The sequence below is a fragment of the Pogoniulus pusillus genome, chromosome 37 (genome assembly GCF_015220805.1).
Source record: "Pogoniulus pusillus isolate bPogPus1 chromosome 37, bPogPus1.pri, whole genome shotgun sequence".
Lineage (NCBI taxonomy): Eukaryota > Metazoa > Chordata > Aves > Piciformes > Lybiidae > Pogoniulus > Pogoniulus pusillus.
The window spans coordinates 5,830,220-5,857,072 of NC_087300.1; the positions used below are offsets into that span (position 1 = coordinate 5,830,220).

General features: G+C 56.6%; 1 protein-coding gene across 1 annotated transcript in view; it reads left to right on the forward strand.

Annotated features, from left to right (window-relative positions):
- Positions 1 to 26,853, forward strand: part of PTPRU (protein tyrosine phosphatase receptor type U) — an 86,880-nt gene that overhangs the window by 20,044 nt on the left and 39,983 nt on the right. Inside the window, 15 exon segments of the mRNA XM_064172375.1 lie at positions 3,388 to 3,516; positions 12,650 to 12,921; positions 13,590 to 13,671; positions 14,979 to 15,094; positions 16,245 to 16,419; positions 17,017 to 17,310; positions 18,426 to 18,734; positions 21,496 to 21,605; positions 22,440 to 22,641; positions 23,941 to 24,043; positions 24,148 to 24,196; positions 24,198 to 24,422; positions 25,999 to 26,035; positions 26,696 to 26,787; positions 26,789 to 26,835. Coding sequence (XP_064028445.1) covers positions 3,388 to 3,516; positions 12,650 to 12,921; positions 13,590 to 13,671; positions 14,979 to 15,094; positions 16,245 to 16,419; positions 17,017 to 17,310; positions 18,426 to 18,734; positions 21,496 to 21,605; positions 22,440 to 22,641; positions 23,941 to 24,043; positions 24,148 to 24,196; positions 24,198 to 24,422; positions 25,999 to 26,035; positions 26,696 to 26,787; positions 26,789 to 26,835 — 2,242 coding nt within the window.

A 26,853-nucleotide genomic window follows, 5' to 3' on the forward strand; every position in this document is an offset into this window, starting at 1 on the left:
CTGCGTGCGGGGGCACAGCCGTACGTGGGCTGGGCAGACGCTGCCTTGCGGGAAGGGGTTTTAAGCAAGCTGTGAGGTTTTGGTGCCTCTGGGCGTATGAACAGGAGGGGATTTGCTTTGAGTTCCTTGAAAACAAGTTTCTTGTGAGCCTGGGAGGAAATGAAGCAGCTTGGGGATGGAGCTGAGTGCACCCTGGCGCTGTGAAAATGAGCGTGGAGTGGAGAGGAGGAAGAGCCTCAAATAGCTGAGGGGAGCACAGCATCGCTTGGGTTGGGAAAGGCTTTTTGAGATCATTGCATCCAAACATCCTCTAACTCTGTCGAGGCTGGGGCTGAACCATGGCCCTCAGCACCACCTTTCTGCCTCTTTGAAATGCCTCCAGGGATGGGGATTCAGCCACCTCCCTGGGCAGCCTGTGCCAGTGTTTAAGAAGCCTTTCAGGGAAGAAGTTTCTTCTGATGTCCAACCTAAACCTCCCCTGCTGCAATTTGAGGCTGTTTCTTCTTCTCCTGTCACTTGTCTCTTGGGAGGAGAGATCAACCCCCACCTGTTTCCAACCCTTTCAGGGAGCTGTAGAGAGCCAGAAGGTCTCCCTTCAGCATCCAGGGTGAGCACCCCCAGTTCCCTCAGCTGCTCCTCCCCAGCCCTGTTCTCCAGACCCTTCCCCAGCTTCGTTGCCCTTCTCTGGCCATGCTCCAGCCCCTCAATGTTCTTAGAGTGAGTGGCCAGAACTGAAGGCAATACTCAAGGTGTGGCCTCAGCAGTGCCCAGTACAGGGAATCATTATTTTTCTGGGCATCTGAAGGGCTTTTTCCAGCCTTTGGACTCCTGTTTGCTCAAGCCTGGCCTTTGAGCATCCCCCAGCAGGGTGAAGCACCACCGTTGCCTGCAGCAGTGAGGCCATTAACTGGCAAATCCTCGGGTGGCAGGAGAATTACTGATGTAATTTGGGGATAACACAGGAAAAAATCCAGAGGGAATAATCCTCTGGCCCAGCTCTGCTTTCAGGCTGCTCCATTAGGGACCAGTTGCCTTTGTTGGTTCTGCTGGCTCAGGGCTTTGCCCTCCTCAGCCCAGGGGCTCCTGTTAATTAGCACTGGTGGCTTGGCCCCTCTGATCCCTGGGTTTAAGGGAACAATGGGGCAGTGCTAATGAAGCGTGGGCACAGGCAGGCCCTGAACTCTTGGGATGCAGGATGGTGGGGGCTGGATGTGGGATGAGGGAGCTGGATGCAGGATTGGGTCATTGGATGCAGAAAGGGAGTCTGGATGCAGGGTGGTTGTTAGGCTGATGGTTGGACTTGATGATCTTAAAAGGTCTTTTCCAGCCTAAATGATCCTGTGGGAGGGCTGGGATGTAGGATGGGAGGGGCTGGGTGTAGGATGGAGGGGCTGGCATGTGGAAGGAGTGAGCTGGATGCAGAACTGGGGGTCTGGATGCAGGGTGGTTATTGGATTGATGGTTGGACTCCATGATCTTAGAGGTCTTCTCCAGTCTAAACGATTCTGTGATTATGTGAGGGGGGATGGAGAGGTTGGATGTGAGGGGCTGGATGTGGGGTGAGAGGCTGGATGCAGGATAGGGAGATGGATGCAGGATAGAGGGAGCTGGATGCAGTATAGGGGGCTGGATGCAGGATAAGGGACAGCTGGATGCAAGATAGGGGACAGCTGGATGCAGGTTAAGGGGCAGCTGGATGCAGGATAGGAGGCTGGATGCAGGATAGGAGGCTGGATGCAGGATAGGGGACAGCTGGATGAAGGATAGGAGGCTGGATGCAGGATAGGGGACAGCTGGATGCAGGATAGGGGGCTGGATGCAGGATAGGGGGCTGGGTGCAGGATAGGGGACAGATGGATGCAGGATAGGAGGCTGGATGCAGGATAGAGGGAGCTGGATACAGGATTCAGGGCTGGACGTGGGGCTGGCTGGCATCACAGTGTGCTGTTTCTGTGTCCCCTGTGTGGGGACAAGTGGCATCTTGGTCATTATTCTGTGCACAGCTAAGCACCTGGCTTCCACCCCTCCAAAGGATAAAAACCAACTCCAGACCCCCAGGAGATAAACCAGAGGGCTCAGAAGTGCCATCCCACAGTTGGAGGGGGTCAGTGATGCATCTGTAGGAGTGTGAGTGCTGTGGCCTATTGGAGGTCCTGGCTGAACCCTGTCACTGTTGTGCCAGGCAGGGGATGGATCCCCGAGAGCTCAAAAGTCAAACCACTTGCAGGGCTGAGGGCAAAGCAGGATTCTTGCAGCAGCCTTCTGGGGTCTTGCAAATCCTCCTTGTGTGACAACCTCAGCTGAGTGCTTGTTCCTTGAGTGAAACCCCTCCTTTGGAGAGCAGCCCCTGAGAAGCAAAGCTGGGAACTGCTCCTGTGGCTGAGACCTGCCAGCTCATTTCACTGGTGGGGGAGCTGAATGGGAGAACTGGGGGGTTAGCAGCAGCCAGGACGTGGCTCACAGGTGCATATGGGGGGGATGCTAGAGATCAGAAGACAGCACAGCATCCCAGCAGGGCCTTCCTGGTGGTGTAAGTGTAAGGTCCTGCACCTGGGTGGGTGCAATCCCAAGCACAGCTCCAGGCTGGGTGGGGAATGGCAGAGAGCAGCCCTGAGGAACAGGTCCTGGGGGTCTGGGCTGATAAAAAGCTCCACAAGAGCCTGCAGTGTGAGTGCAGCCCAGACACAACCCTGTGCTGGGCTGCAGCAAGAGCAGTGTGGGCAGCAGGGCAAGGGAGGGGATTCTGCCCCTTGGCTCTGCTCTCCTCACACCCCACCTGCAGTCCTGGGTGCAGTTCTGCAGCCCCAGCACAAGCAGCACATGGAAGTGTTGGAGCCAGTGCAGAGGAGGCCACCAAGATGCTGAGAGGGCTGCAGCAGCTCTGCTCTGAGCACAGGCTGAGAGAGTTGGGGCTGTGCAGCCTGCAGAAGAGAAGGCTTCCAGGAGAGCTTGGAGTGGCCTTGCAGGATCTGCAGGGGACTGCAGGAGCACTGGGGAGGGACTGTTGAGAAGGTCTGGGAATGACAGGAGGAGGAGGAATGGGTTTGGAGTGGCAGAGGGGAGATTGAAAGTGGCTGTTAGGAAGAAGTTGTTTGCAGTGAGGGTGGTGAGAGACTGGCACAGGTTGAGGGTGGTGAGACACTGGCACAGGTTTTCCAGGGAGGCTGTGGAGCACAGAAGCACCCAATGTGATCAAAGATCACATTGGGTGCTTCTGTGCTCCACAGCCTCCCTGGAGGTGTTGAGGATGAGGTTGGATGAGGCTTTGAGTGACCTGTTCTAGTGGGAGGTGTCCCTGCCTATGGCAGAGGGGTTGGAACTGGGTGATCCTTGAGGTCCTTTCCAGCCTAAACCATTCTGTGCCTGGGTGGCTCTGTGTCTCCACAGCTGGCTGCACCTTCGAGGAGGACAGCGACCCCAACCAGTGCGAGTACAGCCAGGGCGAGGACGATGACTTCGAGTGGGAGCTCATCCGCAGCTACATGATGCCACACCTGACAGCTGACCTGCCCCACGGTGAGTCCTGCTCCCTGACAGGGCCATGCTCATCCCCTGCTGTCTTTGGGGACCTCTGCCTCCAACCCACCCTCTGGTCCTGTACCCCAGACCCAGACCACAGGGCTTCTCCTGGGTTGACTGCAGTGCTTTAGGCTGACTTGTCCTTGGCTGTGTGGGCAGGGCACTGCTGTGCCATGGGGAGTGCTGATGGGCAACAAGCTGTGCATGGCACAGCAGTGTGCCCTCGTGGCCAAGAGGGCCAGTGGGATCCTGGGGTGCATTAAGAAGAGTGTGTCCAGCAGATCCAGGGAGGTTCTACTCTGCCCTGGTGAGACCTCAGCTTGAGCACTGCCTTCAGTTCTGGGCTCCCCAGTTGAAGAGGGACAGGAACTGCTGGAGAGAGTCCAATGGAGAGCTATGAGGATGATGAGGGGACTGGAGCACTGCCTGGTGAGGAGAGGCTGAGGGCCCTGGGGCTGCTTAGTCTGCAGAAGAGAAGACTGAGAGAGGATTTAATGAATGTCTATAACTATCTGAGGGCTGGGGGTCAGGAGTAGGGGACAGGCTCTGCTCACTGCTCCCTGGGATAGGACAAGGAGCAATGGATGGCAGCTGCAGCACAGGAGGTTCCAGCTCAGCACAAGGGGCAACTTCTTGCCTGGAAGGGTCCCAGAGCCCTGGCACAGGCTGCCCAGAGAGGTTGTGGAGTCTCCTTCTCTGGAGCCTTTGCAGGCCTGTCTGGATGTGTTCCTGTGTGCCCTGAGCTAGATTGTGTGGTCCTGGCAGGGAGATTGGACTGGATGATCTCTTTGGGTCCCTTTTAACCCCTAAAATCCTGGGAGCCTGTGACCAGTGGGGTGCAATGACCTGGGCTGGTCCTCAGCACCACAAGGCAGGATGCTGCATGGCCCTAGGTGACACCTGGGACCATGGAGCCTGGGACTGTGCTGCTGCTGCGGGGAGGGTTTTCAACAGCACAGCGAGGACAGGGACCCAGGCTGGGGCTGCCTCTGAGCAACATCACTGCTGTGGTGAGGGACAGCCCCACATCACCCCCAGCCCAGGAGGAGCCTGCAAATGGTCCAAGGGTGTATTTTTGGGGTGGAAACACAAGATTTGCAGCTTTACTCTCTGCACAGGACCTCTGCCATGGCTGTGTTCGCTGTCCCTGGCTAGGAGCTGCTTTGGGGACATCCCCTTCAGCTGGCAGCCCCTTCAGCTGGCATCTCCTTGCCCGTGGCAGTGTGATGGCAGCAGCTTGGCTTTCCACACTTCCCGTGGGTCTGGGCAGCATCTCTGGTGATGCCAAATTCCCCATCTGTCATGTCAGCCAGGCTGTGCCCAGATCCAGTCATCAAGGGGCATCTTTGGAGCCACTCTCCACACCCAGGGTCTGAAGTCACTGTGGCTCTGCCCTCGCTGGTGTGTCAGCTGCTGCTGCTGCAGGTCTCGGGGGCTTGTGAGAAATTCCCATCTCTGGGAGGTGTGGAAAGGAGGATAAAAAGGTGTTTCTGGCTCTTGCAAGTGTGGGGAAGGGCTTGTGGGTGGGGGTTGGAGGCATCTTCAAAGTCTCAGGAGCTGTAAGGAGTAAAACACCAAGAGACTTTCTTACATTTTAAAATCTTCCTGATTTTAACCCATTTTTTAGTGTTTGCTGGGTCCAGCTTCTCTTTGGGCAGTGGGCACAAACTGGAGCCCAGGAGGTTCCATCTGAACAGGAAGAGAAACTTCTTTGGTGTGAGGGTGCTGGAGGCCTGGAGCAGGCTGCCCAGAGAGGCTGTGGAGTCTCCTTGTCTGAAGAGCTTCCAAACCCCTCTGGCCATTGTGATCCTGAGCAAGCTCCTGTGGGTGCTCCTGCTTTAGCAGGAGGGTTGGACTGGATGATCCCCAGGGGGTCCCTTCCATCCCCCACCATGCTGGGATTCTGTGATGGCCAGACACAGGGAGCAGAGTCAGTGGGGAGCTTCCCTTCTCCCATGGGATTGGCATGGTCACCATGCCTGGGTGGCATCTCAGGACTTTGCTCTTTCCTAGCTCCAGACCACGTCTTGCTATGTCCACCTTGAGCTGTCCCTGTGCCTGTTTGCTCTGCAGGATGCTCCAGGCTCAGGATGCTCCTTGTTTTCGGGACCACTGACCCCTGCCTGTCCCCGGTGCTCTGTCTCCTCCTGCCCACGCTGCTGATGGGCAGAAGCAGGAGAGCTGCTTTAGAGCTGGACACTAAAGATGACTGATTTTTGATTAAAACTTTATTGAAGGCTTTATAGAAAACTCTTTACTGCTCCATCAATCTGCCTCTGGCTCTTTGTCTTCTGCCTTGTTCGTGCCAGGGCTTAATTTGACTTTTCCCCTCCACTAACCCTCCTCTTCCTTTACCTTCTCCCCCTTCCCATCTCCTTTTCCTTCTTTCCCCATCCCTGCTGGCATGTCCTGGGCACTAAGCAAATGCAGAGCAACCTTTAATTTGCTGACAGATTCCTGCTCCTGCTTTGATGATGTTCTAAATAATTGCTTTAAAATGCTCTCTCCTAATTTGTGGATGCCTGGGGGGGTGTTGCCTGGGGGCAGAGAGGAGAGAAGCAGAGCTGGGGATTGAGATGCTTCCTGATGGAGGGTTTTGACCCTGTCATTAGTTGGGCTTTTCTGCTTGGTTTTTCAACTGTAATTTCATAACTGTTGGAGTCTGAAGCCTGGAGGCTTGCAGAGGGTGGAAGGGGTAAGGGTGGAATGGGGCAGCTTGCTCTGCTGGAGTCATCAGATTGCTTCAGTTGGAAGAGATCTTTAAGATCATCGAGTCCAGCCTTCAATCTAAGGCCACCATGGTCATTAAACCGTGTCCCAAAGCACCCATCTACAAGACAGGGATTTAATGATGCAGAGCTGAGGAAACCAGCTCCAGAGATGCTGGAGGAGTGGATGTGAGCAGCTGAGATGGGATACTGTGAGCGTGGAGCATCACAGGGCTCAGCCTCTGGCTCAGCACCTGTCCCTGATGGTGACACCAACGGGATGCTCATCCTCATACCCCGGGGCTGCTCGAAGAGCAGCAAACTGCTGCTTGCTCATGCTCTTGGGGCACCCTGTGGGTGCAGGGCCCCTGTTTTAGTGGTTTCGCTCTGACAGTGTGTGGGGAGCTGTGCACGAAGCTCCTGCAGCCTTATCACCCTTCCTGCCTTCCCCCTCCTCCAGCAGCTGAGTGCATGAGGAGTGTTTTGCAGCACCTCTCTGGGGAGCACTTTCCAAAGGAGTCTCGTGGTCCTGGATTAAAATGAGTTTTTGTTGGAGATCAGCCAGTTGCAGGGAGCGTAGGATTTATTGGAGCAGCTGCTGGCTGCTGGCCACCCGCCTCTACCTTGCCATCCCTCTTTTCTTCTTGCTTTTTGTGCAGTTTGTTTTCCTTTCCCACCTCTCTTCCTCTCCTGGCTTGTGTCTTCTGCACCTAAAGACGACGGATGGGTTTCTCCCTCCTTGGAGTCCTGCTCTTTATTGTTGTTTTCTGCAGGAGGTGTAGCAGGGAGCCAAGTGAGGCAGGCAGAGGAGGCTGCACCATCCCTGTGTCTGCACCAGCATCACAGAATCAGAGAGTCATTAAGGTTGGAAAAGCCCTCTGAGAGCATCAAGTCCAACCATCAACCCAACACCACTATGGCCACTAAACACTAACCCTCCCTGGGTGCTTTGAATCATAGAGTTATAGAATTAACCAGGTTGGAAGAGACCTCCAAGCTCTTCCAGTCTAACCTAGCACCCAGCCCTGGCCAAGCAGCCAGAGCATGGCAATAAGTGCCCCAGCCAGGCTTGGCTTCAACACCTCCAGGCACAGCCACTCCACCACCTCCCTGGGCAGCCCATTCCAATGCCAATCACTCTCTCTGCCAGGAACTTCCTCCTAACATCCAGCCTAGACCTCCCCTGGCACAGCTTGAGGCTGTGTCCCCTTCTTCTGTTGCTGCTTGCCTGGCAGCAAAGCCCAACCCCACCTGGCTACAGCCTCCCTTCAGGTAGCTGCAGACAGCAATGAGCTCTGTCCTGAGCCTCCTCTTCTTCAGGCTGCACCCCCCCAGCTCCCTCAGCCTCTCCTCACAGGGCTGTGCTCCAGCCCCTCCCCAGCTTTGTCACCCTTCTCTGGACACATTCCAGAGGTGTCCTTCCATCCTCTCCAAGGAGCCTCTCCTTCAGCACAGCTTCCTGACCCAGCCCCTGCTGTGGATCCTCCCAAAGCTTAGCTTGATTTTTGGCTCCTGGAGGAGTGACTCCATTCCAGGGTCCCTGTGCTGGTGGCAGATCAGCCATTGGTGATGGAACTCCTCCAGAAGATTCTTGTCCTGGGGCTGGGTGCAGAAGCAGGGAGCTGGGGCCCCATTCCTCTGCTGGCTCTGATGTGTTGAGAAGATCCAGCGGAGGAGGAGGAGAAGTAGGAGGCATCATCAGGGCTTCATCTTCCAGAGTGATTTCCCAGAGGCAGATCCTGCCGTGCTCAGAGCTGGTCCCCTGGCACCTCTGGGCTGGCAGTGCCGCCTTCTGCTGTCATCCCTCCTTGTGCTGCACTTCTGGCAGAGCTTTGCTTGTTGGGGTTTGGGTTCTTGGGTTTGGGTTATTTTTAGTTTTGTTTTTATCTCATGGTGGTTTTGTAGGAGGAGAAACTTGGCGAGACAGGGAAGTGGAGGTGGGCAAGTGGGTTCTTCCCTCCTCCTCCTGCTGGGCTGTTTGGGGTTGTTCCCAGAGGGATGCAGGATTGGTGGGAAGGGCAGAGTGTGGGAAGAGCTGCTTCAAGCTAGGGAGAACATCCGTGGGAGCTTGTCACTGTCTCATTCGTGGCCAAGAAGGTTGAGTTACCCTGAGGGACCTCAATGGGTTCTCAAAGGAGGGCTGATGATCCCCACAGTGGGAAGATTGGGCTGGATACCCCACGTGAGGACTTTGCTGGGATGGAGGTGTGCAGCCCCCTTGACCTTTGGCTGCTTAGGAGCACCCCAAAAGGATTGAGAGACCAGAGAGGAGCTGGTTGGTGGCTGTGATGGGGCTGTGTTCTGCAGACTGTCACCTCCTTGTCACCCTTTTGTCACCAGCTGGCTGTTCCCACTGCCTCCAGGTGAGGTTGTGCTGCCATTGCATTGGAGTGCACTGAAAACTAACAGCCAAAAAAACCTGACTGAAACCCAAAAATGTCCTCTGGAACACAAAAAAAACCCCCAAAACCCACAACAGAAACTAACCAACAGGGAGGGTTGGATAAGATGACCTTTGAGGATGCAATCTGTGGATCTGTGTTGGTAGCCTCCAGACACTTCTGGGAGGAGCTGCCTGCTCCAGGACCAGAAGGATGACAAAGCTGGTAAGGGGCCTGGAACACAAACCCTATAAGGACAGGCTGAGGGAGCTGGGGGTGTGCAGCCTGAAGAAGAGGAGGCTCAGGGCAGAGCTCATTGCTGTGTACAACTACCTGAAGGGAGGATGTAGCCAGGTGGGGTTGGGCTCTGCTGCCAGGCAAGCAGCAACAGAAGAAGGGGACACAGCCTCAAGCTGTGCCAGGGGAGGTCTAGGCTGGATGTTAGGAGGAAGTTCCTGGCAGAGAGAGTGATTGGCACTGGAATGGGCTGCCCAGGGAGGTGGTGGAGTCTGTGTGGCTGGAGGTGTTGAAGCCAAGCCTGGCTGGGGCACTTAGTGCCATGGTCTGGTTGCTTGGCCAGGGCTGGGTGCTAGGTTGGGCTGGCTGAGCTTAGACCTCTCTCCTGACCTGCTTGATTCTATGATTCTATGACCTTGAGGATGCAGCCCCCCAGCATGGAGAGAAGTTCCTCTGCTTCTCCTGCATTCACAAGAGCCCCAACCCATAGCCTGGGCTTGAAGCTGAGGCTGGGCCCAGTCAGTTCTGGGGGAGGAGGATATAATTAGCACAAAAGCAAGCAGTGGGAACTGCTTTTAACCGTGCAGCAGCACTGGGGAGAATAATAAGGGGAGGAAAATAGCACATGGGGGAAGCCCTGCCAGAGGAGTGATACATGGGCACATTGCCACCCCTTTTTGCCCGTGGTCCAGGATGACCTTAGTGGATGTTCTCCCTCTTTGAACCCAACCCTGAGGTGGTTTAATTTTAGTCTTGGTCTTTTCAGTTGGGTTCTCTGGCTTCTTGTTTTGAAAAGGAGGGGAGGGAGAAGGAAGAGGTTGTGTTTGTCAGCGAGAGCCCAGCAGGCTGAGCAGGTGGAGGTGGCTTCTGGGAGATGTCACTTGGTATGGGGAGGGTTGGAGTTTGCTCTCCACGCTGCTGTTGCCTGGATTGAGTGGAGCTGATCTTGTTAGAGCAGAAATGATTTTGCTGGGGGAAAAGAGAGGGTAAAAAAAACCCCAGAGAGCAGGAATGTGTATGTAGTGCTTTCCCCTCTGCCAGTGATGCTGAGAAAATGAATTGTTACCCTTTCATTTCACCCCAAATATCTGCCTGGAGGCTGCATGGTGACAATTCTGCTTTGTGGTGGTTTCTGTCCCTTCTCCCAGCTCCCAGCCCTGAAGGCTGCTCTGTGGTACCCTGCACTGTGTCTCTGTCACAGCTCATGCTGTGACCCCCTGGCTGTTTTGGGGTCCTTTCAGGCATTTTGAGGTCACCTCAGGTGCAGCTGCCACATGCTGGGAGGAGATGGATGGTTGCCCTCCATCCCCTGCTACCTTCGTTAGGCTTTTCTCAGTGCTAGGAGCAAGGTGCCTGAATTCCTTCAAATTAACCAGCAGCCAAAGCTATTAATAATTAAGTGCCTACTGTCAGGAAAACAAGGCTAGAGTGGAATAAATGGCTCAGCTTTGTTACTTACAGCTTCTGCTGCTATTAAAATGGAAGGGATATTAATGATCCCCTTGCCTGTGGGGATGGGGAGGATGCAGGTTTGGTGGGGCAGCTTCCCACCCACCCTCAGTCTCTATTCCAAGACTCTGTGAGGGAGCTCTGGGAGCTGCCATGAGGAGCTGGGATTCCTGCATCTGTCTTCCTGCATCCCCTCTCCTGTGTCTCCTTCCTGCATCCCTCCTTGTGCATCCCCCCCACCTCTGGACATGCAGCACATGGGGCAGGGAATGCTGCTGCCTTTGGCATCCCGTTTTTCATCCTGCCTACCCTGTAAGTATGGCTTTGGGGTTGCACTGGGGCAAGCACTGGGACTCCTGGTATGGTTACTGGAGATGCTGGGTGATGGGATGTGGGGTACCAGCAGCTGCTGGTGGTGGGGAAGCATCAATATAGGCTGGGCAGTGACTGGCTTGAGAGCAGCCCTGAGGAGAGGAACTTGAGGGTGCTGGTGGCCAAGAAGCTCAACATGAGCTGTCTGTGTGCTCTGGCAGCCCAGAAAGCCAACCAGAGGCTGGGCTGCAGTAAGAGAAGTGTGGGCAGCAGGGTGAGGGAAGTGGTCTTCCCCCTCTACTCTGCACTGGTGAGACCCCACCTGGAGTACTGCATCCAGTTCTGGAGCCCCTGGGACAGGAGGGCTGTGGATGTGCTGGAAGGTGTCCAGAGAAGGACCACGAGGATGGTCAGAGGGCTGCAGATGCTCTGCTATGAGGAGAGACTGAGGGAGTTGGGGCTGTTCAATCTGGAGAGGAGAAGGCTCCCAGGTGACCTTCTTGTGGCCTTTCACTATCTTAAGGGGGCTACAAAAAATCTGGGAAGGGACTTTTTAGGCTGTCAGGGAGTGATAGGACTGGGGGGGATGGAACAAAGCTGGAAATGGGGAGATTCAGACTGCATGTTAGGAAGAAGTTGTTCAGTATGAGGGTGGTGAGAACCTGAAATGGATTGCCCAGGGAGCTGATGGAAGCCTCATCCCTGGAGGTGTTTAAGGCCAGGCTGGCTGAGGCTCTGGGCAGCCTGATCTAGTGTGAGGTGTCCCTGCCCATGCAAAGGGGTTGGAACTGGCTGATCCTTGTGCTCCCTTTCCAGACCTGATTGATTCTATGATGCTATGCTTCCCAAAAGCTGCTGTGCTGACATCCCAGAACCCTGCAGAGCTGTGCTGCTGCTGCTCATTAAGCCACAAAAGGCTTTTTTCCTCTCTTGTGAGCACCTGCTGGGCACAGTTCAAACTGGGGGACAACTGGGTGGGAAATAGTCCAAGGGGATGGGAATGGAAATGAACTGGATGGGGAGGGAGGGGCATGGACGCAGCTGAAGCTGGGCCCGTTAGAGGAAAGCAGGTGGAGGGTCTCTGGGGTGTTGAAGCCGTTACTGACCCTAGCATCCAGGGTGGAACAGTTTACCCTGGGAACAATGAGCCTGATCCTTCCCTCCTTGCCCAGCAGCCAGGTTTTGGTGTCCTCTCACTGCCCAAATTGGTATCTGGCACTGACTCCACCCCAGGTCCCTTCCTCCTGCCTGCATGTCCAGTACCCAGTGGGACCTGAGCATTGTTTGCAATCCCAAATCCTCCACCTTCTCCATTCCTGCTGGCAGTGTTCAGGAGATCACAGAATCCCAGAATCCAGGCATGGTGGGGGTTGGAAGGGACCTCTGGAGATTACCCAGTCCAACCTGCCTGCTAAAGCAGGGCACCCACAGCAGCTTGCGCAGGATCACAATGTCTGGCTGGGTTTGGAATCTCTCCAGGGGAGGATGCTCCACAGCCTCTCTGGGCAGCTTGCTCCAGACCTCCAGCACCCTCACACCAAGCAAGTTTCTCCTGTTCAGATGGAACCTCCTGGGTTCCAGTTTGTGGCTGTTGCTCCTTATCCTGTCGCTGGCCACCACTGGCAAGAGTCTGACCCCATTCTCTTGCCCCCCACCCTTTAGGTCTTGCTGAGCATTGCTCAGGTCCCCTCTGGGGCTGCTCCTCTCCAGGCTAAACACCCCCAGGGCTCTCAGCCTTTTCTCCTCGCAGAGCTGCTCCAGGCCCCTCAGCAGCTGGACTCTCTGCAGCAATTCCCTCTCTCTCCTGAACTGGGGAGCCCAGAGCTGGCTGCAGTACTCCAGCTGTGCTCTCCCTAGGGCAGAGTGGAGGGGGATGAGAACCCCTCTCAGGCTGCTGGCCACACTCTTCCTGATGCACCCCAGGAAGCCACTGGGCTCTTGGGCCACCAGAGCTGGCTGCTGGCTCACAGACAACTTTACCCCCCAGCTGTGGAACCGGGGGGGAATCATTCCATGCTCTCTCCCTTCTCCCTCCCACCGCAGGCTCCTACCTGGTGGTGAACTCGTCGCAGCACGGCGCGGGGCAGCGAGCTCACCTGCTGCTGCAGGCGCTGAGCGAGAACGACACTCACTGCCTGCAGTTCAGCTACTTCATGTACAGCCGCGACGGGCACAGCCCTGGCACCCTCAGCGCCTACGTGCGCGTCACGGGCGGCCCCGTGGGCAGCGCCGTCTGGAACGCCTCCGGCTCCCACGGGCGCCAGTGGCACCAGGCAGAGCTGGCTGTCAGCTTGTTCTGGCCCAGCGAGTACCAGGTGAGTCCTCGTGGAGTGCTTTGGGTTGGCAGGGACCTCAGGGATGCTCTGCTCCAGCATTCCCCACCGTGGGCAGGGGCACCTCTCAGTTAGGCTGGGCTGGTCAAGGCTTCATCCAGCCTGGCCTTGAGCACTGCCAGGGAGCAGGCAGCAGCCACAGCCTCCCTGAACAAGAGCACTGGAATGGGTTGCCCAGAGAGGTTGTGGAGTCTCCTTCTCTGGAGCCTTTCAAGGCCTCTCTGGATGTGTTCCTGTGTGCCCTGAGCTAGATTGTGTGGTCCTGCTGTGGCAGGGGGGTTGGACTCAATGATCTCTTTGGGTCCCTCCCAACCCCTGACATCCTGTGAGCCTCTGTGTGTATGAACAACCCATCCCAGAGCCTCACCACCCTTGTACTGAAGAACTCCTTCCTCAGCTCCAGTCTAACCCTACTCTCCCTCAGCTTCACACCATTCCCCCTTGTCCTGTCTCTAGACACCCTCATGAAAAGTCCCTCTGCAGCCTTTCTGCAAGATCCCTTCAGCTGCTGGAAGGAAGCTCTTGAGGTCCCCCCTGGAGTCTTCTCCTCTCCAGGCTCAGTCCCAGCAGAGCCCCCCTTGCATGCAATGGACTCCCCGTGGGTGACCTGGAGCCTCCACCAGTGGGTGACCCTCTCCTTGGTGCCACAGGTGCTCTTCGAGGCGGTGGTCTCCAGCGAGCGCAGAGGTTATCTTGGCTTGGATGACATCCTGCTGCTGAATTACCCATGCTGTGAGTGCCAGGGATGGGACCTGAGGGTGGGTGGTGCCTGGGGTGTGGGGGTGGTAGGTGCTGCTGAGTTGAGCTGGGCAGCAGAGTTTGGAGATCGTGTCCATTGGGATGGACATGGGGAGGTCATAATGCAGTCTGGTGTCACCTTGGGCTGGTGGAACTCCGTCTCCTGGGTACATCATCCCCATCCCTATCCCCACCAGTTCTGATGGTACTTCAGTTTTGATAGAACCTTGGGGAAGCTCAGATGTATTTGACTGTGTGGCTTGAGTGGGCAAGGAGCAATGAATGGAGGCTGCAGCACAGGAGGCTCCAGCTCAACACAAGGGGGAACTTCTTGACTGGAAGGGTCCCAGAGCACTGGAACAGGCTGCCCAGAGAGGTTGTGGAGTCTCCTCTGGAGCTTTTCAGGGCCTGTCTGGATGTGCACTTGTATGACCTGAGCAAGATTGTATGGCCCTGCTCTGGCAAGGGGAGTGGACTTGATGGCCTCTTTGGGTCCCTCACAACCTCTCACATCCTGGCACTGCTGTGATCCTGTGAGTGTCCCCATCAAGAGGGGCCAGCCAGGCTGGCGGGGCCAGCCAGGCCGTTGAGTACCAGAAATCCCAGGCTGTGCCAGTGTGTTGCCTGCTGAGGTGCATCCCCCATTTCTTCCATGCTAGGGTAGCAGATCTGACCTCCTGTGCCAACAGCCTGTACCCAGCACCAGCACTGCAGGGTGCTGGAGGGTAAAGGCTGTGTCCCTCCCTAGGACAAATCCCTGACTCTGGGCTTAGGATCCTACCCCAAGGTCTTCGCTGTGGGCTTGCTGCAGGCCAGGGATCTTGGCTAAGCCCTGAGGATGGGCACTTGAGCCCACCTGGAGCGCAGCTGCGGCACCTCGGGAGGGCATTGGGCTGTGGTGGGGTGTTGGCAGCAGTGCCCACATGTGTGTTGGCAGCAGTGCCCATATGTGTGTTGGCAGGAGTGCCCATGTGTGTGGTGGCAGGAGTGCCCGTGTGCGTGCTGGCAGCAGTGCCCACGTGCATGGTGGCAGCAGTGCCCACGTGCGTGCTGGCAGCAGTGCCCACGTGCATGGTGGCAGCAGTGCCCACGTGCGTGCTGGCAGCAGTGCCCACGTGCATGTTGGCAGCAGTGCCCACGTGCGTGCTGGCAGCAGTGCCCACGTGCGTGGTGGCAGCAGTGCCCACGTGCATGGTGGCAGCAGTGCCCACGTGCGTGGTGGCAGCAGTGCCCACGTGCGTGCTGGCAGCAGTGCCCACGTGCGTGCTGGCAGCAGTGCCCACGTGTGTGTTCCCTGGCAGCCAAAGCACCGCACTTCTCCCGCCTGGGCGACGTGGAGGTGAACGCGGGGCAGAATGCCACCTTCCAGTGCGTGGCTGCTGGCAAGGCTGCCGAAGCTGAGCGCTTCCTCATGCAGGTGAGCAGTGGCAGGGGTGAAACCAGCACCTTCACCACCCTGTGGCACTTCTGCAGTGCCTCTCTGGCTCCGTTTTGGGAGAAGCCCACGCTGGGTGGGGGAGGGGATGTGGGCAGGTCCTCCACACCTGTAAGCAGATGTCATTCGAGGACCTGGTTGGTGGCTTTGGGTCGTGGGGTCACGGAGTTGTTTTGGTGGGAAGAGTCCTTTCAGATCATCCAGTCCAAAGGTTGACCCAGGACTGTCAGGTCACCACCAAACCATGGCCCTCAGCACCACATCTCCACAGCTTTGAGAGCCCTCCAGGGCTGGGGAGTTCACCATTGCCTTGGGCAGCCTGGGCCAGGCCTTGACAGTCCTCAAAAGGAAGAAATTGTTCCTCATGTCCAACCTAAACCTCCCCTGGGGCAACTTAAGGCCATTTCCTCTTGACCTAGCACTTGTCACTAGAGAAGAAGCCAATCCCCACCTGGCTCCAGCCTGCTTTCAGGTCTCTCCACAGCCTCCTCCAGACTAAACACCCCCAGCTCCTTAAGCTGCTTGTCCCCAGCCCTGTTCTGCAGACCCTTCCCAGCTTTATTGCCCATCTCTGGACCTGCTCCAGCCCCTCAATGTCCTTCTTGGAATGAGGGGCCCAAGACTGAACCCAGTACTCAAGATGTGGCCTCACCAGCTGAGTACAGGAGGATGACCCCGACCAGGTCCTTGCTGGCCACAGCATTGCTGCTTTTGGCTTTCTTGGCCACCTGGGGACACTGACTGACTGCCACAGGTCCTTTTCCACTGGGTACTCTGCCCCAAGTCTGGAGCATTCATGGGGTTGTTGTGACCCAAGTGTATGACCTGGCACTTGCCCTTGGCCCATTGATGCAGCCTGGTCAGGTCCCTCTGTAGATCCTTCCTACCCTCGAGCAGGTCAACACTCCCACCCAACTTGGTGATCTTACTGAGGGTGCCCTTGGTGCCCTCATCCAGGTCATTAAGGAAGGCACTGAAAAGGCCACTTGTGACTGGGTCCCAACTGGATTTAACTCCATTCCCTACCACCCTTTGGGCTCGGCCACCAAGCCAGTCTTTGACCTGTCAGAGTCCACCCATCCAATGTCCTGCCCTGCCTCCTGGTGACATCTTCTCTCTCCCCGTGGGGCAGAGGCAGAGCGGTGAGGTGGTGCCTGCCGCCTCTGTGAAGCACATCAGCCACCGGCGCTTCCTGGCCACCTTCCAGCTGGACGAGGTGTCCAAGGAGGAGCAGGACCTCTACCGCTGCGTCACCCAGTCCAGCCGTGGCTCAGGTGTCTCCAACTTCGCCGAGCTCATCGTCAAAGGTTGGTGACTTGCTGCCGCCCACGCCGCCCTTCTGGGTCGCGCTTGGGCTAGTTCTGCGCCGCTCTTCGCGGAGGAAGAGGAAGGTGAGGCCCTGGGGGTGGTGGGGGTTTGTGTGCCTGGCTGGTTCAGCACGCAGCCTGCCTGTGCCAGCGGCCTTAGATCGTTTCTTTCTGATTGCAGTAGGTGGGAGTTAATTAATTATGGTGCAACTGTGCAGCACCACGCTGGGCAGTCTCGTATCTTACACAGATAATTAAGGTTTGATCAGAGGAAACCCTGCTGCAGCAGTTAAAGCCTTAGTAAAAGTGATGGAGGGCATGGGCTGGCATTTAAAGGCCTCCCATGGTGCCCTCTCATGCTTTGGTGTCCATCCCTATGTCCTCTGGGCAGACCATCTGAGTTCATCCTGTGCCCTGCGCTGGGAAGCTGCTGGGTTGGGTTTGTTTGGAAGGAGCTGTTGTGGCTGGCTGCAGCCAGTAAAATGTGCAACGAAAGGCTGGTAGCTGGGGGTGTGCCAGTGCCTGCGGGGCTGGGCATGCTGTGGAGCTGCTTCGGGAGGAGGATGCTCCACCTGCCCCTTCTCTGCTCTCTTCCAGAGCCCCCTACACCCATCGCACCCCCGCAGCTGCTGCGGGCTGGCTCCACCTACCTCATCATCCAGCTCAACACCAACTCCATCATCGGCGACGGCCCCATCGTGCGCAAGGAGATCGAGTACCGCATGACCTCGGGGCCCTGGTCGGAGGTCCACGCTGTCAACATGCAGACCTACAAGCTCTGGCACTTGGACCCGGACACGGAGTATGAGATCAGTGTCCTGCTCACCCGGCCCGGCGAGGGGGGCACCGGCAAACCGGGGCCACCCCTCATCAGCCGCACCAAGTGTGCCGGTGAGTGGCAGAGTCACGGAACAGGTTGGGTTGGAAGGGATCTTGACGGGCAACTGCTCCAAACTGCCCTGCAGTCAGCATGGTGAGCATTGGAGAGGACTCTCCAAATGAGCTCCCAGAACTGCAATAGAAAAAGGCCTAAGGCAAATAGAGTAGACTGGAGCTGAGGAAGAAGTTCTTCAGTCTGAGGGTGTGGGACTAGAATAGGTTGCCCAGGTTGGTTGTGGGGACCACCTCCTTGGAGGTGTTCAAGGCCAGGTTGGATGAGGCCGCCGAGCAGCCAAGTCTAATTGACTCTAATTGAGTCTCCCTGCCCATGGTAGGGAGGTTGGAGTAGATGATCCCTGAGGTCCCTTCCAACCTGAGCCATTCTGTGATTTCTGGGGATCATCCAGTCCAACCCTCCTGCTCAAGCAGGGCTACCCTCGGCCTGGGATCACAACATGCAGGTGGATTTGGAATCTCTCCAGAGAGGGAGACTCCACAGCCTCTCTAAGCAGCCTGCTCTAGGGCTCTGGCACCCTCACACCAAACAAGTTTCTCTTCGTGGAACCTCCTGGCTTCCAGTTTGTGCCCACTGCCCCTTGTCCTGTTGCTGGGCAGGACTGACAAAGAGCCTGGCCCCATCCTCTTGCCAGAGCATTGCTCAGATCCCCTCTGGGGCTGCTCTTCTCCGGGCTCAACAGCCCCAGGGCTATCAGCCTTTCCCCCTCATAGAGATGCTCCAATCCCCTCAGCATCTTTGTAGCCTGCACTGCAATCTCTCCAGTAGTTCCCTGTCCCTCTTAAACTCGGCACCACTGACAAGAGCCTGGCCCCATCCTCTTGCCCCCTACCGTTTAGCTCTTGGTGAGCATTGATCAGATTCCCTCTCAGGCTGCTCTTCTCCAGGCTCAGCAGCCCCAAGGCTCTCAGCCTTTCCTGCTCACAGAGATGCTCCAACCCCCTCAGCATCTTTGTAACCTGCACTGCAACCTCTCCAGTAGTTCCCTGTCCCCCTTGAACTGGGAAGCCCAGAACTGGACCCAATATTCCTTTCCCTGACGACAGACACAACCCCCCCGAGAACGCTTTGCTTCGCCACTCATCTCTCCTCGCCTCTCTTCCCCCCTCAGAGCCCATGAGAGCCCCCAAGGGTTTGGCTTTCTCCGAAATCCAGTCCAGGCAGCTGACGCTGCAGTGGGAGCCGCTGGGCTACAACCTGACTCGCTGCCACACCTACAGCGTCTCGCTCTGCTACCGCTACTTGGTGGGCACTGGCCACAACCAGACCTTCCGCGAGTGCGTCAAGATGGAGCGGAATGCCAACCGCTACACCATCAGGAACCTCCTGCCCTACAAGAACATCCACGTCAGGCTCATCCTCTCCAACCCCGAGGGCCGCAAGGAAGGCAAGGAGGTGATATTCCAGACCGATGAGGATGGTGAGTCCCCTCAGAGGGCTGCTTTGCGCCCCCAGCCTGGTTGCCCAGCAGGGAGGGTGTGGATGCCCCATCCCTGCAGGTGGCAATTAATGTCTGAAGCACTTTGCAGCACCAAGAAGCAGCAATCCAGGTGGAAAATCATAGAATCATAAAATCATAGAATCGTAGAATCAACCAGGTTGGAAGAGACCTCCAAGCTCATCCAGTCCAACCTAGCACCCAGCCCTAACCAATCCACCAGACCATGGCACTAAGTGGCTCATCCAGTCCAACCTAGCACCCAGCCCTAACCAATCCACCAGACCATGGCACTAAGTGCCTCATCCAGGCTTTTCTTGAAGACCTCCTGGCACGGTGCCTCCACCACCTCCCTGGGCAGCCCATTCCAATGCCAATCACTCTCTCTGTGAAGAACTTCTTCCTAACATCCAGCCTATACCTACCCTGGCACAACTTGAGACTGTGTCCCCTTGTTCTATTGCTGGTTACCTGGGAGAAGAGCCCAACCCCACCTGGCTACAATGCCCCTTCAGGTAGTTGTAGACAGTAATAAGATCACCTCTGAGCCTCCTCTTCTCCAGGCTAAATAGGCCCAGCTCCCTCAGCCTCTCCTCATAGGATTTGTGCTCCAGGCCCCTCACCAGCTTCGTTGCCCTTCTCTGGACATTGCAAAGAATCTGACAGAGTCACAGAGACATCCAGGTTGGAAAAGATCCTCAGGGTCACCAAGTCAGGATCTGGCCGGCTCCAGAGCCCTGTGTGACCCCTGAGCAGAGGCCTGCCACGAAATCTTCCTGAGTGGGACTCACCCCCATTTGGGACCCACTGCCACATGCCACCGTGGGCTGTGCACTGACCATTTTTTAATGGGCTGGTAAAAGCAAAACTTGGAGAGTTGGAGCAGAGCTTGGAGAGTCTCCAGGTCCAGCTTTCTTCCCTGAAGCCTGAATTCAACATCCTCCCCTGCACATCAGCCTTTGGAGCATCCCCAGCCCTGAGCTTGGGGCAGGCAGCTTCCTGCTCCTGGTGGTTTGTTCTCCATCTATAACAGTTCCAGCTGCTCTCACTCTGCTGAGGCTGTGCCAGCTGTTTTCTTAGGCAGCATTAATACAGCAGCTCCAGATGTGGTGTTGCTGCACTTGTTCCAGCTGCTCTCCCCTCTGCTGTGGTCAGCCAGGGCTTGTGGCTTCTCCCCTTGGGTTGAACTTGGGGCTAGATACAAGTTTAGTCTTGGGTGGGATCTTGTGGTGGGCATCTGCCTGTGGATATAGAATCTTATAATCAGTGAGAGTTGGAAGGGACCACAAGGATCAGCCAGTTCCAACCTCCCTGCTGTGGGCAGGGACACCTCACACTAGATCAGGCTGTCCAAAGCCTCATCCAGCCTGGCCTCAAACCTCCAGGGATGAGGCTTCCACCACCTCCCTGGGCAGTCCATTCCAGGTTCTCACCTTCATGGTGAAGCCTCCTCTTAAACACCTCCAGGGATGGAGACTCCACCACCTCCCTGGGCAGCCCATTCCAATGCCAATCACTCTTTGTGTGAAGAACTTACTCCTAACATCCAGCCCCAACCTGCCCTGGCACAGCTTGAGGCTGTGTCCTCTTATTCTGTCCCTGGGTGCCAGGCAGCAGAGCCCAACCCCACCTGGCTACAGCCTCCCTTCAGGTAGCTGCAGACAGCAATGAGCTCTGCCCTGAGCCTCCTCTGCTGCAGGCTGCACCCCCCCAGCTCCCTCAGCCTCTCCTCACAGGGCTGTGCTCCAGGCCCCTCCCCAGCCTTGCTGCCCTTCTCTGGACATGTTCAAGCATTTCAACATCTTTCTTAGATGGAGGGGCCTAGAACTGGACACAGGACTCAAGGTGTGGCCTGACCAGAGCTGAGTACAGGTGCAGAAGTGATTGTACATCTGGACTGGACACTGCTGATGCCATACCTCAGATACTGGGTTGAGTTTTGGGCTCCTCACTCCAAGAAGGACATTGAGAGGCTGGAGCAGGTCCAGAGAAGGGCAAAAAAGCTGTGAAGGCTCTGGAGAACAGGGCTGGGGAGGAGCAGCTGAGGGAGCTGGAAGTGTTCAGCCTGGAGAAGAGGAGGCTGAGAGGAGATCTTCTGGCTCTCCACAGCCAGTGGTTGCAGTGAGATGGGACTTGGCCTCTTCTCCCTAATATCAGGTGAGAGGATGAAAGGAAGTGGCCTGGAATTGTGCCAAGGGAGGTTTAGGTTGGAGATGAGGAGAAATTTCTTTGCTGCAAGGGTGGTCAGGGATTGGAACAGGCTGCCCAGGGAGGTGCTGGAGTCACCATCCCTGGAGGTTTAGAAGAAATGTGTGGACATGGCACCTGAGGACATGGTTTAATGCCCATGGTAGTGTTAGGGTGATGGTTTGAACTGGTGATCTTGGAGGCCTTTTCCAACCCAAACACTGCTATGATTCCATGAAAAAGGAATTGCTTTGTTCTTTCCCTGCACTGCTGGACGCAGGGGAGCTTGCCCAGTGGTGGTACATGAGGATTTGCTGCTGTGCTCTCAGAAACTGGGTGGCACTTGTGGGCCCAGCAAGAATGTCATCACCCTGGGAAGTACCTTCCTGGAATGCCAGCAGCCCACTCTGGTGACATGTGCTGCAGCTGGATGACTTGATAGAGGGGATGTGGTGGCTTGGTCACAGGGGAGGGCTGCTGCAGCCGCCTGGAGGGAGTTCTTGGAGGGTTTCTCCTTCCAGCCAGGTTTCTTGCCTCATTCCCCTTCCTTCCTCAGTGCCTGGTGGCATTGCCTCGGAGTCCCTCACCTTCACCCCTCTGGAGGACATGATATTTCTGAAGTGGGAGGAGCCAGTGGAGCCCAACGGCCTCATCACACAATACGAGGTACACCCTGCTGTGGGGACAAGGGAGGGTCCCATCAGTACACCCTGCTGTGGGGACAAGGGACATTCCCATCAGTACACCCTGCTGCAGGGACAAGGGAGGGTCCCATCAGTTCACCCTGCTGTAAGGACAAGGGAGGGTCCCATCAGTACACCCTGCTGTAAGGACAAGGGAGGGTCCCATCAGTTCACCCTGCTGTAAGGACAAGGGAGGGTCCCATCAGTACACCCTGCTGCAGAGACAAGGGAGGGTCCCATCAGTACACCCTGCTGTGGGGACAAGGGAGGGTCCCGTCAGTACCCCCTGCTGTGGGGACAAGGGAGGGTCCCATCAGTACACCCTGCTGTGGGGACAAGGGAGGGTCCCATTGGTACACCCTGCTGTAGGGACAAGGGAGGGTCCCATCAGTTCACCCTGCTGTGGGGACAAGGGAGGGTCCCATTGGTACACCCTGCTGTAAGGACAAGGGAGGGTCCCATCAGTTCACCCTGCTGTGGGGACAAGGGAGGGTCCCATCAAGGAGGATGCTGTGGTGGTGGATCTTGGGCTACCCCTGAGCCTTTTGTTTGGAGCATGGGTGCAGCCTGTGTCCATCCCCCTGCTCGCAGGGTCTGTCCCTGCTGGGAGTCCTGATTCTGGGTCACCAGTGTCACCCAGCAATGGCTTTTCCAACGACTTTCTGTTTTGATGTACCCCAAGAAAGCATCTACCTTCCAGGCTTCTCCCACCACCATCCCCTCCTCTGAATTCATCCCTTTAACCCCTTCCTTGCCCAGATCCAGGCTCCCTCCCCTCTCCTGTGGCTGCTGGTGATGCTCTGCCCTGTCCCTGCAGATCAGCTACCAGAGCATCGAGTCCTCCGACCCGGCGGTCAACGTGCCCGGCCCGCGGCGCACGGTCTCCAAGCTGCGCAACGAGACCTACCACGTCTTCTCCAACCTCCACCCTGGCACCACCTACCTCTTCTCCGTCCGGGCCCGCACCGGCAAGGGCTTTGGCCAGACAGCCCTCACCGAGATCACCACCAACATCTCCGGTAGGTTCCTTCAGGCTCCGTGCCCGGCGCCAGAGCTTCCCTTCTGCGCTGCACAGGTGTGCTGGCAGTGCTGGAGTCTCTGCTGCTTTCCCCTGGGCTTTGGTGGCTGGATGCTGCTCTTGAAGGATGCTGGTGGTGGTGGCAGCCTTGCCATCAGCCTCCTGGGTCCATCTGCTGGGCTGAGTGTGGGTCCCTGGCTGAGCAGCCCAGCACATTGGGGCTGTCTGAGCTGTCAGCTTACAAGTGAGGGATTAGTTTGGGCTGTTAATGAGCCTTCCCTTCCAGGACCTGGGGCTGTTTGCTCACGTCCATGGCTTTGCTGTTCACCACAGCAAATGGGCTGAGATGAGCCCCGATGGGGACACTTAACATGGCAAAGCACACAAGCCAGACCCCAACAGCAGCTTCACAGGGTCACAGAGTTAACCATGTTGGAAAAGACCTCTAGGATCATCGAGTCCAACCTATCACCTAACCCTTCTAATTAACTAAGCCATGGCATTCAGCCTTCTCTTCAACACTTCCAGGGACAGTGACTCCACCACCTCCCTGGGCAGCCCATTCCAATGGGCAGTCACTCCTTCTTTGTAGAACTTCTTCCTTGGGAGCCACAGAGCTGTGCCTGGCACAATGGGCGTCCCCCATCTTGATCTGGGGGTGCTGCTGGCTGACCAAAGTGTGCATCTGCCCTGGCTGTGGTGCTCATGCTCATTGTGAGAGGCACTTCAGAGCTTTGCTGTCTCCAGTGTGCGTCCTGAGGCTGGAGCATTTGGGTCCTTCTGAGGTTGGATTCTGCTCTCATCTCCTGCCCTTGACCAGGCTGATGTTGACTGGTCAGACACTGAAATAGATTGCCCAGGGTGGTGTTGGAGTCACTGTCCCAGACACTGGAATAGGTTGCCAGGGTAGTGGTGGAGTCACTGTCCCTGGGGGTGTTCAAGAAACCTGTGGACATGGCACCTGGGGACGTGGTGTAATGGCCATGGCAGTCTTAGGTTGAAGGTTGGACTGAATGATCTTGGAGGTCTTTTAGAGCCAAAACAATGCAGTCATAGGACTGCATGCTTGTGTTATGCCTCTCCTCAGCACACACCCACGAGTCCCTTTTCTTCTACACCTCTTAAGGCTTATTCAAGCCCTTGAGGGGATTTTGTGCTTGGACTGGTTCACACAGCACCTGTCTGGTGATGCTTTGCCGTGGACAGGGCTGCTTGTGCTGCCTCAGTTTCTCCCAGCAGAAAATGTGCAGCCCCTAAGCAGATGCCCAGGGACCAGGACTCAGCCCTGCCCCCTTTGCAGCTCCCACCTTCGACTACGGGGACATGCCCTCTCCGCTGGGCGAGTCGGAGAGCACCATCACCGTGCTGCTGCGGCCCGCGCAGGGCAGAGGAGCGCCCATCAGGTGGGCATCAGACCCCCTCCCAGACCGGGTGCCACGGTCGAGCACCCAGGGAAGGGCAGGACCCTGCCTTTTCTAAAGCTAACCCATGCCTGGCCCTCACCAGCCACCTACCAGGTCATCGTGGAAGAGGAGCGTCCCAGGAAGCTGAAGCGGGGAGCTGCCCGGCCAGGAGTGCTTCCCGGTGCCGCTCACCTTCGACGACGCCGTGTCCCGGGGCTCTGTCCACTACTTCGGGGCTGAGCTGCCTGCCAGCAGCCTCACCGAGGCCAAGCCCTTCACCGTGGGGGACAACCAGACCTACAGTGGCTACTGGAACCCGCCCCTGGAGCCCAAGAAGGCTTATCTCATCTACTTCCAAGCCATGAGCAACCTCAAAGGGGTGAGTAGCTGTGGGACCCTGCTCCAGCCAGTGGTGGTGTCTGGGGTCTCTGTTTGGACCAGGCTGGAGGCAGCTGGGGGCTGGGTGGGGGTCAGTAAAAATGGGAGAATCTCCTCTCCTGTGGCACACCCTGGGCTCACCCCCAGTGTCCTGCCTGGGGGTAGCTGCTGCTTTAAGCCACCCTTACCACACACTGAGATCACCAGAGTGTGTGTCCCCATTCCTCCCAGGCTGCGCCTGTCCTCTTGCTGGTGCTGGGGGTGGAGGAGTCCAGCATCCACCACTCACCGTGGTACTGGGCAGGACTCTAACCAGCACCAGTGCTGCTGTGCACAAGGACCATCTGAGCTGTCTGTGTGTTACTGGGGCCTGCTGCTGGCCCAGCAGCTGCTGCAGGGAAGCTGCTGAGTTCCTGGGTTGTCCTCTCCCTGCCTGCTGCTGTCTGTTCTCCTGGTGAGGTGAGACGAGTGGTAGGACTGCCAGGATGCCCTGAGGATGCTTCTCAGCTTCACCTGCTGCAACACCTCCCATCCCACGCTGGACAGGATGAGTTGTGAAGGTGAAGCAGCAGGACTGCCGCAGCATCTTCATCCTGCACAGCTCCATCTTCCTGGAAAGGTGCCAGGTTTTGCATCCATTCCTCAGCTCCAGGATCGTTCACACCTCACTAGGTTGTGATTAGAGCCCAGAGGGACAGGGAGGATCTGGGCTCTGGCCTTGCTTGAGCACTGCTGGATAACAACTGCTGGTTTGAGGCTGTTTTAGAGCCTTCCTGCTGGGAGGCAATGGATTTGTCCCGACTGCTGTCAGACGTTGCAAGAAAGCTGGATGGGTTTTGTGCCAGATGGAGTGAGAAGCACTGGAAGCAAGAGCTGGTGACCTCAGGGAGAGCAGTGCTGGCTCCAGCCCTGGGCAGCTCCCTCCAAGGATGGATGGAGCAGCATTGGCAGCACTGGTGTCCTGAGGGGCTGGAGGATGCTCAGGGAAGGAGGCAATCCAGCCAGAGTGGTGCTTTGTAGTGTGCAGCAGAAGTTGGATGCGTGGGAAGATGGAAGGTTTTACCTGAACCCAGCCCTTAAAAATGTGAATCTTTAAAACTGTTGGAGACCTGAGCTGGAAGCTCTTGTGGCAGCCCTCTCAGGAGGCACCCAGCACTGGGACTGGGGCTTGAAAACTTTGAGTGGTGGAAAACAACTCTGTGAAGCTCTGAAGGATGACCTGGGAGTGTTTTAGCTGTAGCTGGTGACACGCTGGTGGCCTGTGGATCTGCTGGGTCTCCTGGGTTCGTCCTGCCATGATCTTCAGCTTTGCCTGATGAGGATCTCCTCTGTGTCAGGAACCTTGGCTTAACCTGGTGGCTTCAGCAGCATCTCCTGGCATGTGTGTGTCTGTGAGTCCCCAGGAACTCCTTTGGCTCAGCAGCAGGTGCTGCAGCACAAATCACCTGCCAGCTTCTTCCATTTGGGGATCAAAGCATCAATGGACCAGCCTTGGGTCTGCCCAGCCTCTCTGGGAGCTGGGAGCAGAGCCACTGGGATGCTCCTCCAACACTCATCCTCCTTTTTTTCCTCCATAGGAAACTCGGCTGAACTGTGTCCGGATTGCTCGCAAAGGTGAGGCCTCCAGATGCCAGCTGGGGTGGTCCCAAACAGGCTGTGGATGCCAACCTGCAGCCACTCTGGTGGTCAGAGCCATGCTGGGGGAGTGTTGTTACCAGTGCTGGTGGTGGTGGCTGGGATGTGAATAATGGTTTCATAGAATAGCCTGGCTGGAAAGGATCTTAGGAACATTGAGTCTGATCATAACCAGCCCAAATCCAGCTCTATTCTCACTGTCCTTGACATGTAGGTGTGGTGCTCAAGGATATGATGTAGTAGTGGCCTTGGTAGAGTTAGATAATTGTTGAACTTGATGGTCTTGGATGGTCTTTTCCAACCATGGTTCTGTATTTTCCTTGGTTGAGTTTTTCCTCTTTGTGCTGTTGCTGTGGCATTGGTGGGAGGCTGAAGTTAGTGGTGCTGGAGGCTGAATCCAGAGATGGACAAGGTTAGGTTGGGTGTGAAGGGTGGCACAAAGGGACCATCTTACCTCGTGGGAGCTGAGAAAGAGACTTGCCCATGGTCATAGTATGGCACTGAAGAGCCCTGGAATATCTCAGGGAAATGAAGTGTCCAAGGAGCAACGTTCATCCTGTGGGACAAATCCCAGTGTGCTGTTGCCAGCCCCCTGGAGCTGTGTGTTCACCCTTCCTGCCTGTCCTTGTCTCCTGGCAGCTGCCTGCAAAGAGACCAAACGTCCCTTGGAGGTGTCCCAGCACTCAGAGGAGATGGGCCTGATCCTGGGCATCTGTGCTGGAGGGCTCATTGGTCCTCATCATCCTCCTGGGAGCCATCATCGTCGTCATTCGGAAGGGGTAAGAATTGCTGCTGTG